Source organism: Meleagris gallopavo, chromosome 5 (assembly GCF_000146605.3).
Source record: "Meleagris gallopavo isolate NT-WF06-2002-E0010 breed Aviagen turkey brand Nicholas breeding stock chromosome 5, Turkey_5.1, whole genome shotgun sequence".
Lineage (NCBI taxonomy): Eukaryota > Metazoa > Chordata > Aves > Galliformes > Phasianidae > Meleagris > Meleagris gallopavo.
In genome coordinates, this window is record NC_015015.2 from 13,466,653 (window position 1) to 13,483,089 (window position 16,437).

The window sequence follows — 16,437 nt, forward strand, 5'->3', positions numbered from 1 at the left end:
TTTTTTGCTGAGAAGTTCTTCCTAATCTTTTTTTCTTAATCCCTGGTGCTGTGGGGCTCAACAGAATCTCAACAAAGTCTTTGGCAAATAGTTCCTACAGAAGATGAAACTTTGCTTTTAAGGTCTGCCAGCACATAGTCTCTGGAAAGGTATTGGGTGTATGGGTTAACCCTTTCCTTTTTGAAGAAAAACTGCTTTTCGGGAGTAGTGGAGTCCATTAACATTGGAGTTAGGTTGTTTGAGCTCACCTGAAAATGCTGCTCTGCTAATTTTGTAAGTAAATTTCTTTCTGGCACTGAAGCCAGTGTAGAAGTGCTTTTGCCCAGATAACAGGGATTGGCTGTAGCAGCTGCTCCCCAGGTGGAAGAAACATTGTGGCTGTCTCCAATTCCTTATATTCTTAAAAAGGAAGAATCAGCAGTGAGTGCAGCTGTCTGTCCTCAGGAAGGCAGATAGAGACAAAGCATAAAAATCTTGTAACAGCTCCACATCTGAACAAAGTAATCCCAGCGGGCCATAGAGAGTTGGAGATAATGAAGAAAGGCAGCTTGGGATTCTTCATGGTGACTTCAACACTGAAATGCCAAGAGAGATGTCTCTATGTCCTTGTTAGTTCCACTCATGCTGGATGCTCACAGACTGGCTACTGATTTCAATGTGACCACGTATCCCAGAATCAGAACACCAAAGACTTAGAGGCATATGCTGAGAATCAGCAGTTTGCATTTGGCAAGATGAGGGAAAGGAAGTTTTGGAAGTAGGTTGCTCTGATTCCTCACTGTATGAAGTCCTCAGTTACAACATTACTACCTTTTTATTCAGAACAAACCTGCAGAGGGAAGGAATCCAGTTAGGGTCCTGATCATCTCTTTGAAGATGAAGGGAAATTGTACTGTCTCAAGTGGAATACTTGTTTTTCAACATTCAGAGCCTGCCTTTGTGTCTGGTTACATCATCAGTCGTTGTAACGAATCTGTTAACTGACTTCTGTTACAAGCTTTCTAAGAAGGATTCCTATTGATTTCTGAAGCAGGGACTTAAGTACTGAGAACTAATCAGCCAGTGATGATAGGAAACTGCTCTCTTGAGAGAGTTGATCCCTCGTTAGCCATCATCTTTAATTTCTTCGCAGTGAAACTACTAACACAGCTGTGCACCAGCCAGCATGGTTACCTCTTTAGGCACATCGTGGTGGCTTTGTAATGCTGCCAGGAGCTGAAACGAGCCGTGCAGGCTGTGTCTGAAGGGGGTTGGTCGATTTGAGCTGTGATGCTGGGTTAGAAAGGCTACTGTAAAAGCACGTCTTCACGTGTGTTTTGGGTAAGAACCTTAGCTATTAGTCTGTTTGTGTGAATGGGAAACTGTAAATTCACGCAGGCTGTTAAGAGGTACTGCTTGCCATCTGTGTGTGCAATGACTCGTCTTCCTTAACCAATTCCTTGGTTGCACTTTTAGCATTTAATGGAAAGAATGAATTTATATTTCAGGAAGCCATTGAAGGTAACACTACAAGATTGAATATGTATTCTTGTTTCTTTGTGGTTGCCAGTGGATCGGTATGTGTCTATAAAGGTGCTTCTACTTCAGCTTTTCCTTCTCCCTCAAAGTATCCTGGAAAGTAATAAATCAGGGTCAGGAATCACTGCTGTCTCAAGAGCTAATTAGCAGTGGTAGATCTAACTGTACAAGTAATTAAAATATTATTCACCCTACTATTTTTATCAGTCATTCAAATATTCTTTACTTTGACCCGTAATTCCATGGGGCTTATATATTGAATAGATCTGTTGTCGTCTATTGTACGTAAAACAAAACTTTAGCATTGTGGGGAAATGCTGAAAAGGCTGTGTGTTACTGATGGCAAAAGCAAACAGGCAGCATTGCATCATTCTGCTGCCAAGTTTAAAAATTAACCAATGGCTGGATTAACAGATGTTTTGTACGTATCCTTCATTAATGAAAGTTAGCTAATGAAGATAAGGCTTTAATTCCTTCTGCCTTCAACTCTTCTCTTACCCTGAGAGGAGATGCAGTTTGTTAACTAGGAATTATTTTTCCTTTAACAAGACAGTATTAAGACAGAAGGTACTGTTCTGTTATCACAAGACCTGAGGTATGTCAGGAGAGGTTGGATTTCCCTGAATTAACTTTCTTCTACGTAAAGAAAAAAGTCTAAGAGAAGTGTGAAGGGGAAAAAAAATAAATCCATTCTTGATCCTTAAAGCTGCCATTGAAAACTGACTGTGACCTGTGGAAACTTCTAGCAATTAAATATCTTTCCTAATAAAAATGCCATAGATCACTTAAAATGTAAGCAGTGAGTTTTTCCAGCTTGATACAATGGATCTGAATTTCAGGTAGAGGTACTGCTTCATGTTGTCTTTGCCCAACCTGCTCATTAACTGATGAACTCCTCACAGCTGTGTCTTGGTGCAACAAGCTGCACATGTATGCTAGCACAAATACTTTAAGAATAAGTTCACAGGTGCAGGCATGCAAAATTGCTTGTGAGTAGTGCAGACAAGCTATAGTTTTTTCCCATGCTATGTATCTAAGACCTTACTGAATTTGTTGTCGCCATTCCCGGCAGCAGCCAGCACAGCCTTCCAACGCAAGGCACGTTTTGTGCCTCCATCACACCTTGCCCGGTCCTGCAGGAAGCACCAAAGGCAGCCTCTTGGTGTTCAGCTGGGCTGAGAGGCAGCAGCCTGGCTGAGCTCAGCTGAGAGCTGCGTATCTATTGGGAGCAGTGACTCACAGCGAGTGTTCCCATTAACTGCGCCTTGCAGCCCGTGTTGCCACCTTTCGTACTGCTTAGTACAGTTATAAAATAGATTTTAAAACCCCTTGGTGCTTTTAGAAAGTTCAGAACTGTAAAATTCAGTTGACAATGCATTGATATTGTATGTACCTGTCCTCCAAATCATAGTATGTGGGTAAGGTGGTGAGCTGGGCTTGCATCTCTAACACACGTCCTTTATCATAGGTTTTTGTTAGGCTGTGCTAGTACTGAAATCTAGTTAGCACTACTAGATGGATGAATGTTTTTGTGGGGAAAGGGCTGTGAGGAAAGTCAAACACTTGTGTACAAAGACAAACCTGTCTGCAGCCTGGTACTCCGGGCAGAGCAGGCTGTGTGCATTTGTGTATCTTGGGCTATATAGCAAGAAGTCTGAGCGCTGAAGCCAGGTTTCCATGGTGAAATAATTCCGAGCTATTAAAGCACAATTCTACTCTGAAAAGCAACTCTGTGCAAGCTACGTTGTGAAATCTCACATTTACGAGGCCAGCAGGGTTTCAAATCAAATTTGCTCAGAGAAATAGAAAAGATACCTTTGCAGTCTGCCAGCACTGTAGTTTGGGTTGGAAGATAACGAATAGTGTCTTCAGTGCTTTGTGTGCTGAACTCCCTCCCTGCAAAGGTGTACTGAAATGTACTGTGTGTGCTCTTCTGGGAAGATAACGGGGTTGCATCAGAATAACCAGGGGGAGCTGCCAGAACTTGAATTTAATCATAATGCAGAAGTCAAAATAAGTTTTAAGTGTATTCCAATGGAAGCTTGCACCAGAATAAAGTAACCAAAAAAAAAAAATCACTGCTGAAGTTGATTGGTATGTCTGAAAGCACATGAGCAATAGATATATTAATGAAGAGGTTTCCATGTTTTTACTGCAGTACATTTTTTCTCACTTTGCAGCATTTAAAAACTTTGAGAGATACAGGCATATTTTGTTGTTGCTAATTGGATGGGTTTTGGTTTTTCCTTGTTTGTGCAAATGGTTTTTTTTCGTCTCCGGAATTTTAAATCATACTGAAAAAGCTATTCTGAATGTTGTAACTTATTTGCATTCAAATTTGGGTGCAAATTACTTGTTCTCATGGTTCTTTTTCACAGCTCCCTCTGCGGCATACAGTATCTACCTTTTGTCTGCTCTCAACTAAGAGCCCCTTTTCTCCTTTGCCTGTGTGTTCTAATTGCAGAAACTGATGTTGTGCTGTAGGTCTTTGCCTCAGGTGAGGATATTGGTCCACTATAAAACACACACACACATACATACACACACACACACACACACACACACACACACACACCTATTTATCTCTGCTACCTTTAAAAGGACATAACGGCTCAAGATGTAAACCTTCATAGATGCAGATATCTGTGGTTAGGTGAGATGAATCCTATTCCAGTAGGAATAGGATTGATATATATGTGTATATATACGTAACAAGCCCCACCGTGGATGGTTAAGGAAGAATTTGTGTTGCTACAATAGGAATGACCTTTTCCTCTATGAGGGAAAAAGGGTATGGTAGCATCCTGGTGGCTTTGAAGCGTGTGCCTGGGAACTAAAATGAGCTGCATGTTAACGAGACAAAGCCCAGAACACAGGGCTCCAGCTTGTGTTTGCAGCTGAAGAATTTCAGAAAGTGCCGGACAGAGATGCTGTTGGAGAGCTGCCCTGTGGAATTTCACAGCAGAGCCTCTCCTCTCCCTTTGTGCCCCTTGTGCTCTCGAGGTCTGCTCTGAAAGTACCCTCCTGGGGGTGAGTTGCTGCAGCAGAGGAAAACACCCTAAGAGATGCCCTTCTAAGCAGGTCTGTGCTCCGTTTTGCTCAGGTTTGGGTTTGCTTTGTCAGCCAGCCAGAGCTCACCCACAGTTGGAGGGTTACAAACAACATAAACAAGAAGAAAACACCCAGTTCTGTCACACGCTGAGGACTCTGGCACCTATGACGCAGTGTTCTGCTGTATGGTTTGTTCTAAGCATTGGCTGCATTAATTGTTGCAACACTCTGAATCTGTGACCCACTGCATCTCTTACAACAGTCCTAATTTGGCTCTGTAAAGCTCTTGAGTATAAACATTAGGGAAGATTTGTCTTTTTACTTTCCTAATCCTCAGATTACCAAAACCCTGGACTGTACTGAATCACTTAGGACAAGAATTATGCTGAGACTTTGCTTTGGCATCTGCTGGTTTGGCTTTGTGAGGGCATTTTTGTGTGTAAAAGTTGAAGAAATAGTTCAAAATGAATGGGATAAGATCACTTTCTGTCCTGCTGGTGAATGCTTCCTTCTAAATTGCATCCCTTGGTCCCAGAAGTAATCTGTACTTGAACCCTGCACGGTGCTGGGGCTCCGTCCCCAGCAGCCCCTTCTATTTGTTGGCTGGAGGAAAGCTGGACCTGTGTGAGGGCCCTGCATCCAGGAGGCCCTCCTCAAAGGCAGATGGAGAGCACAGGTCCAGCCTCTGCTTTGGGAGGAGTTCTGGCAGGTATGCCTGGAGAAGAAAGGAAACTCTAGTCCAGCGTGTTTTTACCACAAGAATGCACTCTGTGCATTTTTGTAGTATTAACCAAATTGTTTGCAAGCCTGGCCATGCCTCTGTATTCCTTCTTCCCAGAGTTGCATTAAAGGAGAACAGGGAAGGCTGAGCAGAAGGGAAGGAGCAGCAGCAGTACCCAGCCATCTGCAAGGACCAGAACGTCCCTGTGCTGGACTTCAGAAGGCAGTTACTGTGCGGCTGCTACACTGTGATGGGCAAACAGAGCTGACACCAAGGGTTAGCAGGCAAAGGGTGCAGGAAAGTGGGTGGGGATTCCTCCAGAAATGAGGGAAAAGCCTGATGTCCTGGAGACAGTACTGCAGGTGCCCTGTGTTCTCCTTGCTTTGCCAACAGCGCCAGCTGGAACTTAGTTTGACCCTACAGAATTGTTCAGGGCTTTCTGCTGAGAAGCAGCATTATAAAATAATGTTATGGCATTTGTCATCCTTAACATGCCTGCCATGCCTTGGCACCGACTGTTTTCAGTGCAGCATCCGGAGGCTAAGCAAAGATTCCCTTTTAAGGCAAAGAGCCACTATGAGAATCCAGGAGAAAAAGTTTCCCTGGCATGTAGGGCACATTCTTCTTTCGTCCTCCCCTTAAATAAACTATTAGTAACTTTTAAAAACAGAACAAAAATGAAGAAGCAGGATCAGAAATGCTGCCAAAGACATTTTATCCTGCACAGCCTCCTCGGAGCTGCACCGTACCCCAGCCCTGGAACTAACCCAGGGCAGGAGCTGGGAGGAGTGGAGCTGAGGTCACAGGGGTCTGTCAGAGAACCTGAGGTGGGAGGAAGCACAGACAGTCTGAAAATGCAGTATCTTTCCTTCCTCAAGCCCCGGAGAGACGGTCTGACCACAGCAATCCATGAACAATTGTGCTGCGTGATGCAGTGGGTTTGGGCACGCATTCTAATACCTTACACGGTCTCCCTTCCCATGCTGATGTTTTTCTCTTTCCCAACCCCGAGTGTGTACGTGTACAGCCAGGGTTTGTGGTTGGGTGTGCTGGCGTGTGGCACTTTGGGCTAAAGGCTTAGCACTGGTCTTGGTTAAAGCAGGATGTGGGGGCTGCAGAAAGTTCCCCAGGCAGCTACTGAACATGCATAGTTCTAAAAGCAAAGAGAAATGCAACTATTCTCTCATTTCCAACTGCACTTCTGTTACGAATGAGGCTAATTCCAACTCTCTTGCGTCGTGTACAAATAAAGAAAGATCTTGAATTCTCAAAGGGTGATTTTAAGGTGACTGCAGCCTTTAAGCCATCAGTCCTTGCACCTATCAGAAGGGAAAGGACTGTAGACCAGTGTTGGAAATAAGGATGGCTGAGGTAGGAAAATGGACAGCGTTTGTGGCTGTGGTGTAAAAGCTGGTGTAACCTGCTGCTTTGTTCTTGGTGGATGCTGATTGCTGGGAATCAAATCTTCACTCATAAAACTGCTTCCTTCCTGCTGTGAATAGGTTCAAGGCTCCCACAGTTACGCAGAATGTTCTTATCCAGAAATTAACTGATAACTTCTTTCCAGTAAACCATCATGGGGAAAAAAAGAGAAGTAAACCTTTGAGCAGTCAGCCTGCTTTGCCTTATGAAACACGTGGATGGCTGAGAGCTTTGGATTTCTCCCCTTTGCAGAGGGGGAGCACATTAGAGGAAAAGAGCTTGTATATTCAGGTTTATAACTTATGTATGTTGCATTTCCTCTTCTGTTCCACCCAGCTCCCATGATTCCTTACACCAAGAAGGGAAAAGGGGAGAAACTGCCATGAAAATACAACTAAATTTGAATTACAGCCCCACGTTCACTGCAAAATAGAAAAACCTGGAATTGGTGGCAAGGATCGGCCTAAAAGATGCTGTTAAAAGGTTGGCTTACTGCCTCTCTAATTCTGTGTTGGCTTATGTTTTAAGAGGCTAAGCCCCAGCCTCAGATTACCAAGAAAGTAGGTTTGGCAAGAGTACTTTGTCATACTTGGGCTGTGGAGGCTATTTTAAAACTTGTCATTTCAAAAAGAAAAGAAAAAAAATATAGGATGAAAGTCAAAGGCAGAGATAGTTTCTGCTAACTTGGTAGAATAGAGGTACCCCTAGATGAGGTGTAACAAGGTGTTGCTGTTGGAGACTAAATTCTCAGAAGTCTGCTTCCCACAAAGATGCTGCAGTTGGTATTGCAGCATTTCAGCCCTAATGCTTTATGGCTTGTGAACATGTAGCTTGTAGAGCACAAAATGGGTACTTGAGAGGAACCCCCCGTGGCCCCATTAACCCTGTCCCTGGGGTTGGAAATAGATGATTTCTAAGGTCTCACAACTAAAGCCATTCTGTAATTTTATAATGTTCTGTGGGCATCTTATTTTTTTTTTATCTTCCTTAAAACAGCATTCTCCTTTTGTGCCACACTTGTATGTATTCCTACGAACCTTGGGCTTTCACTCTGCTCTCGCCAGCACTGAGTATGTCACAGCTAGGTTATCACAGCTGGGAAGCACTTGGAAATTCATTCGAGATTCCTAGGTTGATACCAATCTACCTAGAGTAATAAATTGCATCTATTATTTAAAAAACATTAGCCACTAAATAAGTGTCTTCGTTGTGCAGTTATCTTTGACAGTTTTGATCCTTGCAGACTTGAGGTGGCTTGTGCCTCTTTAAGTTTGCAAGTAGGGAGACACTTGCCATGTAAAGCTTGCTGGATCTGTTCTGTTGATTCTTCTAATGGAAACCAGCATATCTGGGACCTGACTGGAACCTGAAATTGGTGCAAGATCCAGAGGGCACAAAGTGATCGGGGTTTGGTCTGCAGCTCTGGCTCCTCACTGCAATGGGATTTTTGGTTTTGGCTTTTTTTTTTTTTTTAAGCTTATCCTTCCAAGCTACTCCTGTATGTGGTGCTTGCTTCTGGAAACAAGCAAGCCAAAAAGCCTCCCAGCCTTGAATATGGCACGTAAAAAAGGTACAACAAGACAGTGGTTATAGCAGAATCCTGAATAGGTAGAGATGACTTTAAAACGCACGATCAGTTTAATTAACCACCGTCAAACTTGTAATAAATAGGGCACATATGCCCAAAATGTTGAATGCCTGCTACAATTCCAAAGTGATGTGAGCTCCGTCAGGCTGGGGAGCGTGTCCACGCTGGTCCACGTGGTGTCCCTGACCTGTATTCAGCTAAATCAGACTGCTTCCCACGTGCTTCAGTCAAACAAATCGTATCGGTTAAAATTGAAACACATCTTTAGTATTTGCATCATTAATAAACTTTTTTTTAAAACTGGCATTTGTACTTGAATCTTAACAAGGCAGGTGGCCCAGGGAGGTGATCATGGCCCAGCAGGCCTGTTACTCACTGGGGTTTTCTTACACCTCTCTTGCTCCAGTGAGATCCAGGCAGGTTTCCAGCTGCTGTGTTTTCTCAGGTGGACACAAGGCTGAGTATGGAAGCCCAGGCAGTAATGAATGTACTCAGGCTGGAGCTGGTTTGCTTAACCTTCTGATATGATGCTTCATGTGGGTAACCTCTCTTTTAGCACCTCTTTTCCTTCTCTGGATCTTCTTCTTGGATGTAACTTGGCCTGTGGCATCTTATAGGAGTGCCTAAAACCAAACAAAGCCAAACCTATCCTGAGTTTTATCTGAAGAATGAATTAGCACTCTGGTTTACCTGTCAGTAAAAACTGCTGAGTGCTACCTTTCCTTGGCTTCCATAAAAATCTTCTTTCCTTAATTAATCGTCAAGAACCCATAGTAGAGTTTTGGTCTGACCTTGAAAGACCTCCCTATAGTGCTGTGCAATGGCCATTTCTTCAGCTGCACTGGGGGTACATGGATCTGGCATACAAGTGCTAAGACACGTTCAGCAGAATTCTCATTGTTGTTAAGACAGAAAGACAGAGGTACACACGGATCAGGACTTTTGCTGGCTTTAGGATGTGAGTTTGTGGTGTTTTTTTTTTTTTTTTTAAGAATACTGCCCTTCTTGTGGTCTTATGACACTGAGTTCCATTTTCCAGTAAATAAACTACAGGTGATGGATTTGGGTGTTTCCTGAGTAGAACAATGCAACTCTACTGTTTTTGACACATTTCCTTTCATTGATAGCAGGATGAATGAACTGTTTCAGAATGTGCTGCTTTATGTTTGCTGCTGTAGTGTTCCCTTATAAGGGTGTTTGGGACAGCTCAGGAATAGCAACGTATTATTTTTTGTATTTGTGTACTTTAAAACAAGAAGTTGAAGAAGGCCTTTTGAATTTAAACACCTTGCAGCACACAGCAAAGAGTAACAGTTGCTTCTCTTTGCGTGTTTGGAGTTGGTTCCAGGTAGGTGGTGGTTTCTTACAGGCCTTTGAAGCAGTGGTGCACTTGGAGGGAAAGGAGAGCAGAAAGAAGCTAAGTTGCTAACTTCGTGCTTTCTAATAAATGTCTGAGCTTTGGTTTATATGGAACCCTACTCTTGTTGACTCTTGATCATATCATCATGTTTTTTAAACTGTTCTCTCTATACTGTGGTATGCTCCAGCTTTCTAAGTCTGCAAAGAAAGTGCTTTAGTATTGACTATTATTGATAGTTTCCAAGCTAAACCAATGGTTTTGCAACCCAGACTGAGCATGATTCAATTAACGCTAGAAAGCCTGACACTATAACCGCAGCTCTGCCTGAGGAAAGATGTGCAGTCCACTTCAAAACTTGGCATTCTTAAAACCGGGATATATTTTTGTTTGCAGTTACAGTGTTTGCGCCATGTATTATCCCCACCAAACTGCACCCAGGTCATGAAAATCTGATTGTAGAAACAAATCCCGTGGTCTTGCTTTAATGCTCAGCAGCTGCTGGAAGTTAAAAAGAAGTTGGTGCTGCAGATGCTGCTTTGACTTTCAGGTTTCAGCAGCGTGAATTAAAACCCTTTCATATCAGTGATCGCGGGCCTTGCTGCAGGTTTTGTGATGGTACCTGTGAGATGGGTTCTTTCTTAAAGTAGGCTGAGCTTTGGAAAGGGGCAGGGCATGGGTTCCTTCAGGAAGCTTCTGTTTGAAATGATCCAGTTCCAGGCTGAGGCAGTTGTGGAAAGACTTACTGTCTGTTGAAAGATGCAAAGTGGCTGCATGTACTAATCCAGCAAAGAACTGACGTTTGTGTGCAAATGAACTTGGCTGTGTTTTGGGTTTTTTTCTGGTGCAAGGACTGCTCGTAATCGTTTGTGTTAGCAAACTTGTGGGAAATAACTAGCATTGAATTTTTGTTTCTTTTCTTGAAATGACAAGATGCCAAAGTGAGAATGAGGTAAACGCAATCCTCTTCTCTCCACTGCAAGGCCTGCCTCAGTCTCCTGCAGCCAGCTTCCTCCCGTGGTTTCCCTCTGCAGTCTTGGCTCTATGGCAGACTGTGACCTACCTCTTTGTCTCTCTCTTCCCTCCTCTTCCTCTTTGCTGATGTGGCACAGCCCTGACCCAGGGCTCTTGGTTTAAGTAAAAGCAAGTAAAGCAAAGGCACGCAGCCTGTTCTATCCACACCACTTCTCTTCTCCCAAGTGGTTAATGCGGTTTTCCAAACCACTCTTTTAAATTGAAAGAATATTCTGCCGGAGTGTTACTCAATTATAACTCTTGTTTCTTTGAAAAAATCAACTTATCCATGAACATCTGAATCCTGCTCCTTTACCCAATCAACCAGTTGAAAAAAAACTCTGTGCATTCTGGATAGACATTAATAATGTCTCTCCAGAGGTCCAACTGGTATGAAGGTGCTACTTGGAGCACACCAGGCTTGGTTTCAGCAGTGTAGGAGCAAGGCAGCTTATGTTTGGAACTAGGCAAATTAGTGCCCTCGAGTATTTTTTTTATTAGCTCAGGGCCAAACGTGTAGTATCAAGTGGATTTATGCTGCTTATTGTCAGGGTAAGGTAGTTTCATGACTTAATAATGTAGCACTGCAAAAGGAACAGGACAAACGTGTTGTGTCATATATTATAAAGTCAGGTTACAGATTATCAAACAACAATCTGTTCGTTCTTGTCATTGTGTTTTCCTTGGGTATTATTTCAGGTTCTCTGAAAACCTGAAGCCTCGTGCCCAGGCACAAATGAAGTACATCTTTCATACCTTCTTTAGATACCTCCAAGGCCCTTCTGCAATTCTTTCATGCACGCTTCTTTCTTATCTCCAGGTCACTTCTACGTGATGAGGTTCAAAAGCAATCTTGCAAATATAAGGGTTTGAAGACAAGAAGGCATAGCTAAGAACCAGGATCTGCCAGTCTAAGTAACTCCTTTGTGTTAAAAGTATTTGAAATGTGAAGTCAGACATGTCCTAGGACATCCCTTTGGGCTGCAGCTGTGTGAATTAATCCAGATTGCTTAATTAAATCAACCTAAGGGATATATATCTTGTAGGCTTCATTTTGATTGGTATGTGCTGCTGTGGAAAAAGGAGATGACAGAAAATATGAAAGAAAAGAAGCTACACACTAAACTGGTCATCTGAAGTACTGCTTTTAGTTTATTCTCCTACTGGCTATGTAGTCTTTAAAAAGATGTTTGTGTCACAGGTGTGTCCTCTAACTGATGTTATTCATGAACATGTAGGAATACAGGGGAACCATCTTTTCCATACTGGAGATCTCCTGTGGTTGTTCCTACACATCCATGACATAAAAATACATTGTGAGAGTGTGTGTATCGTGCTGCTGTTGTAAGCTTTCCTTGATGATGGCATTCCTTTCTCATCTTGAAGTCACTCTGGTGGGTAGGGAGCAAGGCAACAAGGCTTAACAAAAGTTCTAGGTGGTGAATAGTGACAGTCTTGGTGACTGAGTTGCAGAAAGTTACGGCGTGCCTCTGCCCACTTAGTGCAGTGTTGAAGATGGGGACCATGAGTCATTCTGAAGATAGGTTTAGAGCTCATAAGGAGAGAGATCCAAATAACCGTATGTTCTTTGGGAAAAGCACTGACATGTGAAACACCGTTCTAGGGAACATGTGCAACTCAGTCATAAAGCAAAAATCAAGAGTGTATTTTGGACGCATGTTTTGAAGATTTTTTTTTTAATCTGCTAAGAGCCAGAATGCAAGACAATTTCCTTGGGATGGGATCTAGGCGTGTTTCAAAAGCAAACTTAATGCACTCATCTGCAAAGCTGGACTTGTCATGGCTTTGCATGTCCTTAAAAACCCACGCAAGAAGACCTGGCACTGAAAAATCCCAGCATCTCTTTCATGTATGTGATAGCGCATACGAAGCATTGTCCTACTGCAACTTGTCCCCCACCATTAAATAGAGCTTCTGTTTCCAATTAGGTGGAATTTTTAATTGTAGAAACACGCGGATATGCAGCTATTTGACTACATATAGCCTACATAAAGGAAAGTGTTGGCCCACTGACTTTGCTCAAATGTCCGTCCTGATCCACTGTCCCAGGAATTCTGGTTGTGTTCAGTCTAGTTTGAGGGTGTTAAAAACAGAGTGGGAGGAAAACTCTGATAATTTCAGCAAACACTTGAGAAACAGGAGATCAAAAGTCATGATACTCCATGGAAATCAATGTACTTTATGGGATGTTGTTAGTCTGCTTTTATAAATCCTCATGGAGGCTTCTTTCATGACATAGCTCTGCTAGTAGCTGTTTGCAGTGGATTTTAAAGGATTTCCAGCAAAACAAAACAAAACAACAAACCTCTGTTTCTACTGTCTCAGATATACTGGGAGTTGGGAAAGCAGGTATTTTTGTATTTGTCATTGCTCCTGGAATCACCATTGCTCACTTCCAAAGGATGTGTGGAACCTGAGAACGGAGAATGGGATGGAGTACCGAGTAATGCTGTAGCTTTGAATAAGCAGAGCCACAATGTTGTATGGAAAGAGCATTTTCCCAAGTGGGAGCCATCTTCTTGCAACAGTCTGCTTTTACTGCAGGTGGCAGTTACTGTGATGCAGCAGGTAGGCAGCACACTCGCATCAGAGCATCTCCTTTGGGCGCAGTACCATTTTGCTGTCAGAACTGTTACAGGTATAGTCCAGCTGTCACTCTCCCAAATAACTTGTAAACTGACAGAAAGGCGATGGGGTTGCAACTGTTCAGTCTGAAGTTTTTCACACCATACAGAATTTTCCCAGTAACTTGAAAAAAGTGACTGAATTCAAATGCGCTTTCTCAAAAACTTCTTTTTGCTTTATTTAGAAAGTTAGGCTGAGGGGAGAGGAAGCAGGAGGAGAAACAGTATAAATGCAAATGCAGGAGTTTAGATAAACAGACTTCTTTCAGGTTTCTTCAGCTGTTCACCAGCAATGATGGTAACCCATCTTCTTTTTCATGTCTTGCAGGAAGTCCAAGGGAAAGCCAAATGGTAAAAAGCCAGCACCGGAAGAGAAGAAACTTTACCTAGAGCCAGAATACACAAAATCCAGAATTACCGACTTTGAATTTAAAGAGCTGGTGATGCTACCACGGGAAATAGACCTCAACGAGTGGCTCGCCAGCAACAGTGAGTATTTTGATCACACAGCCCTCGAGACTGCTGTCCACACCCAAGTAGGCATTCATTCACTGCTTTTTTTTTCTTTACTGTTTTCAGCGCTTAGAAAAGCACGCAATGACTATTTATGCTCACTGCATAATGCATGTTATTATACCTTGAATAGTAATTAAGCTGTCTTATACAAACCAACTGTGCTCAGCACTGGGGAGGCTGGATGCATTTCTTCCTCCATCTTACTTTGGCACCAAGGGCACAAGAGTTTCTAACACTCTTTTGAGGCCCATTGCTTCCCCTTCTGACTGCTCTGCTAAACGTGCAGCTCAGTGTGTTTCACACTCAAGCTGTTGGCCTTCCAGAAGCATTGTAAAAATTGTAGTTTAGTAAGGTTCTTATGAAAGCTGAGTTAACAGCCAGAAGTTTAGGAGTCTTTTGGTTAGACGACTTCTCTCCGTTCCATCCAAGCTTTGGTGGAATTACTGTGAATTTAAACTTCAGTCAGGCTGGGACTGAAAAGATGTGACCAACGACTGTAGTTGAGTGCTGTGTCAATGCATCTCAGTTCTGATGTATTTTCTTGTGCTGCTGTTTTGTGTGCCATTCTAACCTGTGGCTGTGACCTAATGTTTTCATTTCTAACAGGATGTGGTAGTAGCAAGAAACTACTTGGATCTGTATTAGAAAAGTTTAGAGTGGCTCATTAAGAAAAAGTGAGGGGTCCCACAGTTTTAAAATGTTACTATCTCAGGAGGTTTGTTAAAAGTACAGTGTACTTGTTTTCATGCTGGTTTTCTCAAGGGAGATACGTCATTAGGACTGTTAATGTTTTGTAGCCACTGTGCATTTTAAGTCTGACTTCAAAAGAATGTAGAAAATTGTTTGCCTTCAGCTTGTAACAGAGCATTCTGCTGTAAAGGTGAGGCTGATGACAGAGACACTTTCCAGTCTTGCTGCTTTGTGAGTAATAAGAGCTGATGCATCGTAGTGCTTTCATCTTAAATCAAAACAAGAGCTTTCATTCTCTGTACCTCTTTGTTTTGCAATTCATCATTAGACTCATTTAACTAAATCATGTTTAAGTATGTATGCAAGCTTAAGACGCTGAGATCACTTAACTTGATCTATTTAAATAATTGTCGGGAGGACAACCGGTGTTTGAAAGTATTTTATTTCTGAACTTCTTTCCTTTGTGTTTATTTTTCAGCAACAACTTTCTTTCATCACATCAACTTACAATATAGTACAATCTCAGAATTCTGTACAGGAGAGTCGTGTCAGACCATGGCAGTGTGCAATACGTAAGTCAGTATTTACTACTACAGGGTTTCCACAAAGCCTCGGGAGGAGCTTGGGGAAGGATATTGGAATTAGGTGGCACGGGACAAGCAGATCAGTAAGGACACAGCAGCTAGCGCATCCTTCTACCTCTTCTCAGTGAAGGGTGTTGTTGTGAAGGACTAGGAGGACTGGATCTTTGACTGTTTGGAGCTGGTTTTATAAGGTAGGATCAGAGAGGCAAATTACTGTGTGTACAGCTTGCGGGGAGGAGGAGAAGAAAAAAGAGAAAACTGTCCTTACTGGTAACACTGCCATAGAAGGCAGGGAAGGATGAATGAGTTGAAAAATGTCAGGGGGTGCTTTTTGATAGCTGGAATGCTGGCAGAGTATCAGGTTGCTGGTGGCTAACCTCTGGCCTGATGTGAGCCACTGGCTCTCTGCTGGAGCCCCTGGAAGCAGAGGGCACAAGTGGCAGCTTTGCAAAGAGTACAGAAGATGTTTTGGATTGGCACTTTCCCTCTGCAGGACTTGGTACACTCGCTAAGTGATGACTAGCTGTCGCTTAAAAAGAAGGCTTTGTAGTTGGACTGTATATGGTGAATGTAAGAAACATTTACCATAAACTCCTGCTCTTGATTAACATGGTCCAACATAATGGAATGTGAGATCCACTTCATTATGAATAAGCCCGTTATTTGGGTGTTGTTTTCTCTCCAGCACGTTGTTCATAGTCCTGTTCTTTCCTCCTCTTGCATTTCCTGGGATTATATGGTTGAGATAGATTTTAAAACCCAAGACTGAGCAGTTAGTTAATGTTATAGTACATCAAACAAACATCCTAGGGAATGTGTGGAAAAAAGCAGGGCTCTGTATTGTATCCCTAACGAGAATTACGCAGTGCTTAACAGGAATCCTTACTTTATGCACTAGGCCATCCTGTTACCTTGTACACTTAAAATTAGTATCAGGGCCTTTCTTTGACAGTGCTCTGAAGAACACAGTGTATGGAAGATATTTTTGCATGTAAAAGTTGAAAAGATAATTGTCAGTAGAGAATGAAAAGCCATGTTAGGCTTGGAAAGCAGGCTGGAACAGAAAGTAAAAAAATCTCTACTGGACCCAGATTTTATCAGAAGTGGACAACGTGTCTCTCACTGAGAGGTGGTGATCAGTAAAAGAGTGTTTTGTTGATTCTCAATCCCAAACTTTCTCGTGTTTGAATTATTAATGTAGTATCGGCTGTCCAAAGAACTCGTCTTAACTGTTAATCTAAAACTGATAGAAAGCAGTGGTTAAGAGGAGGTGGCGGTGAGAAGCTGGGTCACTGCTGCTCTGTTCTGCTGTAGTGAGCATGTAAGCAGAT

The 16,437-nt window shown here is 42.6% G+C and overlaps 1 protein-coding gene across 4 annotated transcripts in view; it reads left to right on the top strand.

Annotated features, from left to right (window-relative positions):
• The window catches only part of MOB2 (MOB kinase activator 2), a 91,283-nt gene that overhangs the window by 68,501 nt on the left and 6,345 nt on the right, over positions 1-16,437 (top strand). For all 4 annotated transcript variants that reach the window (XM_019615413.2, XM_010711124.3, XM_019615412.2 and 1 more), the window contains exons 2-3: positions 13,645-13,805; positions 15,001-15,094. In XM_019615413.2, coding sequence (XP_019470958.1) covers positions 13,645-13,805; positions 15,001-15,094 — 255 coding nt within the window. The remainder of the gene's footprint in view (positions 1-13,644; positions 13,806-15,000; positions 15,095-16,437) is intronic.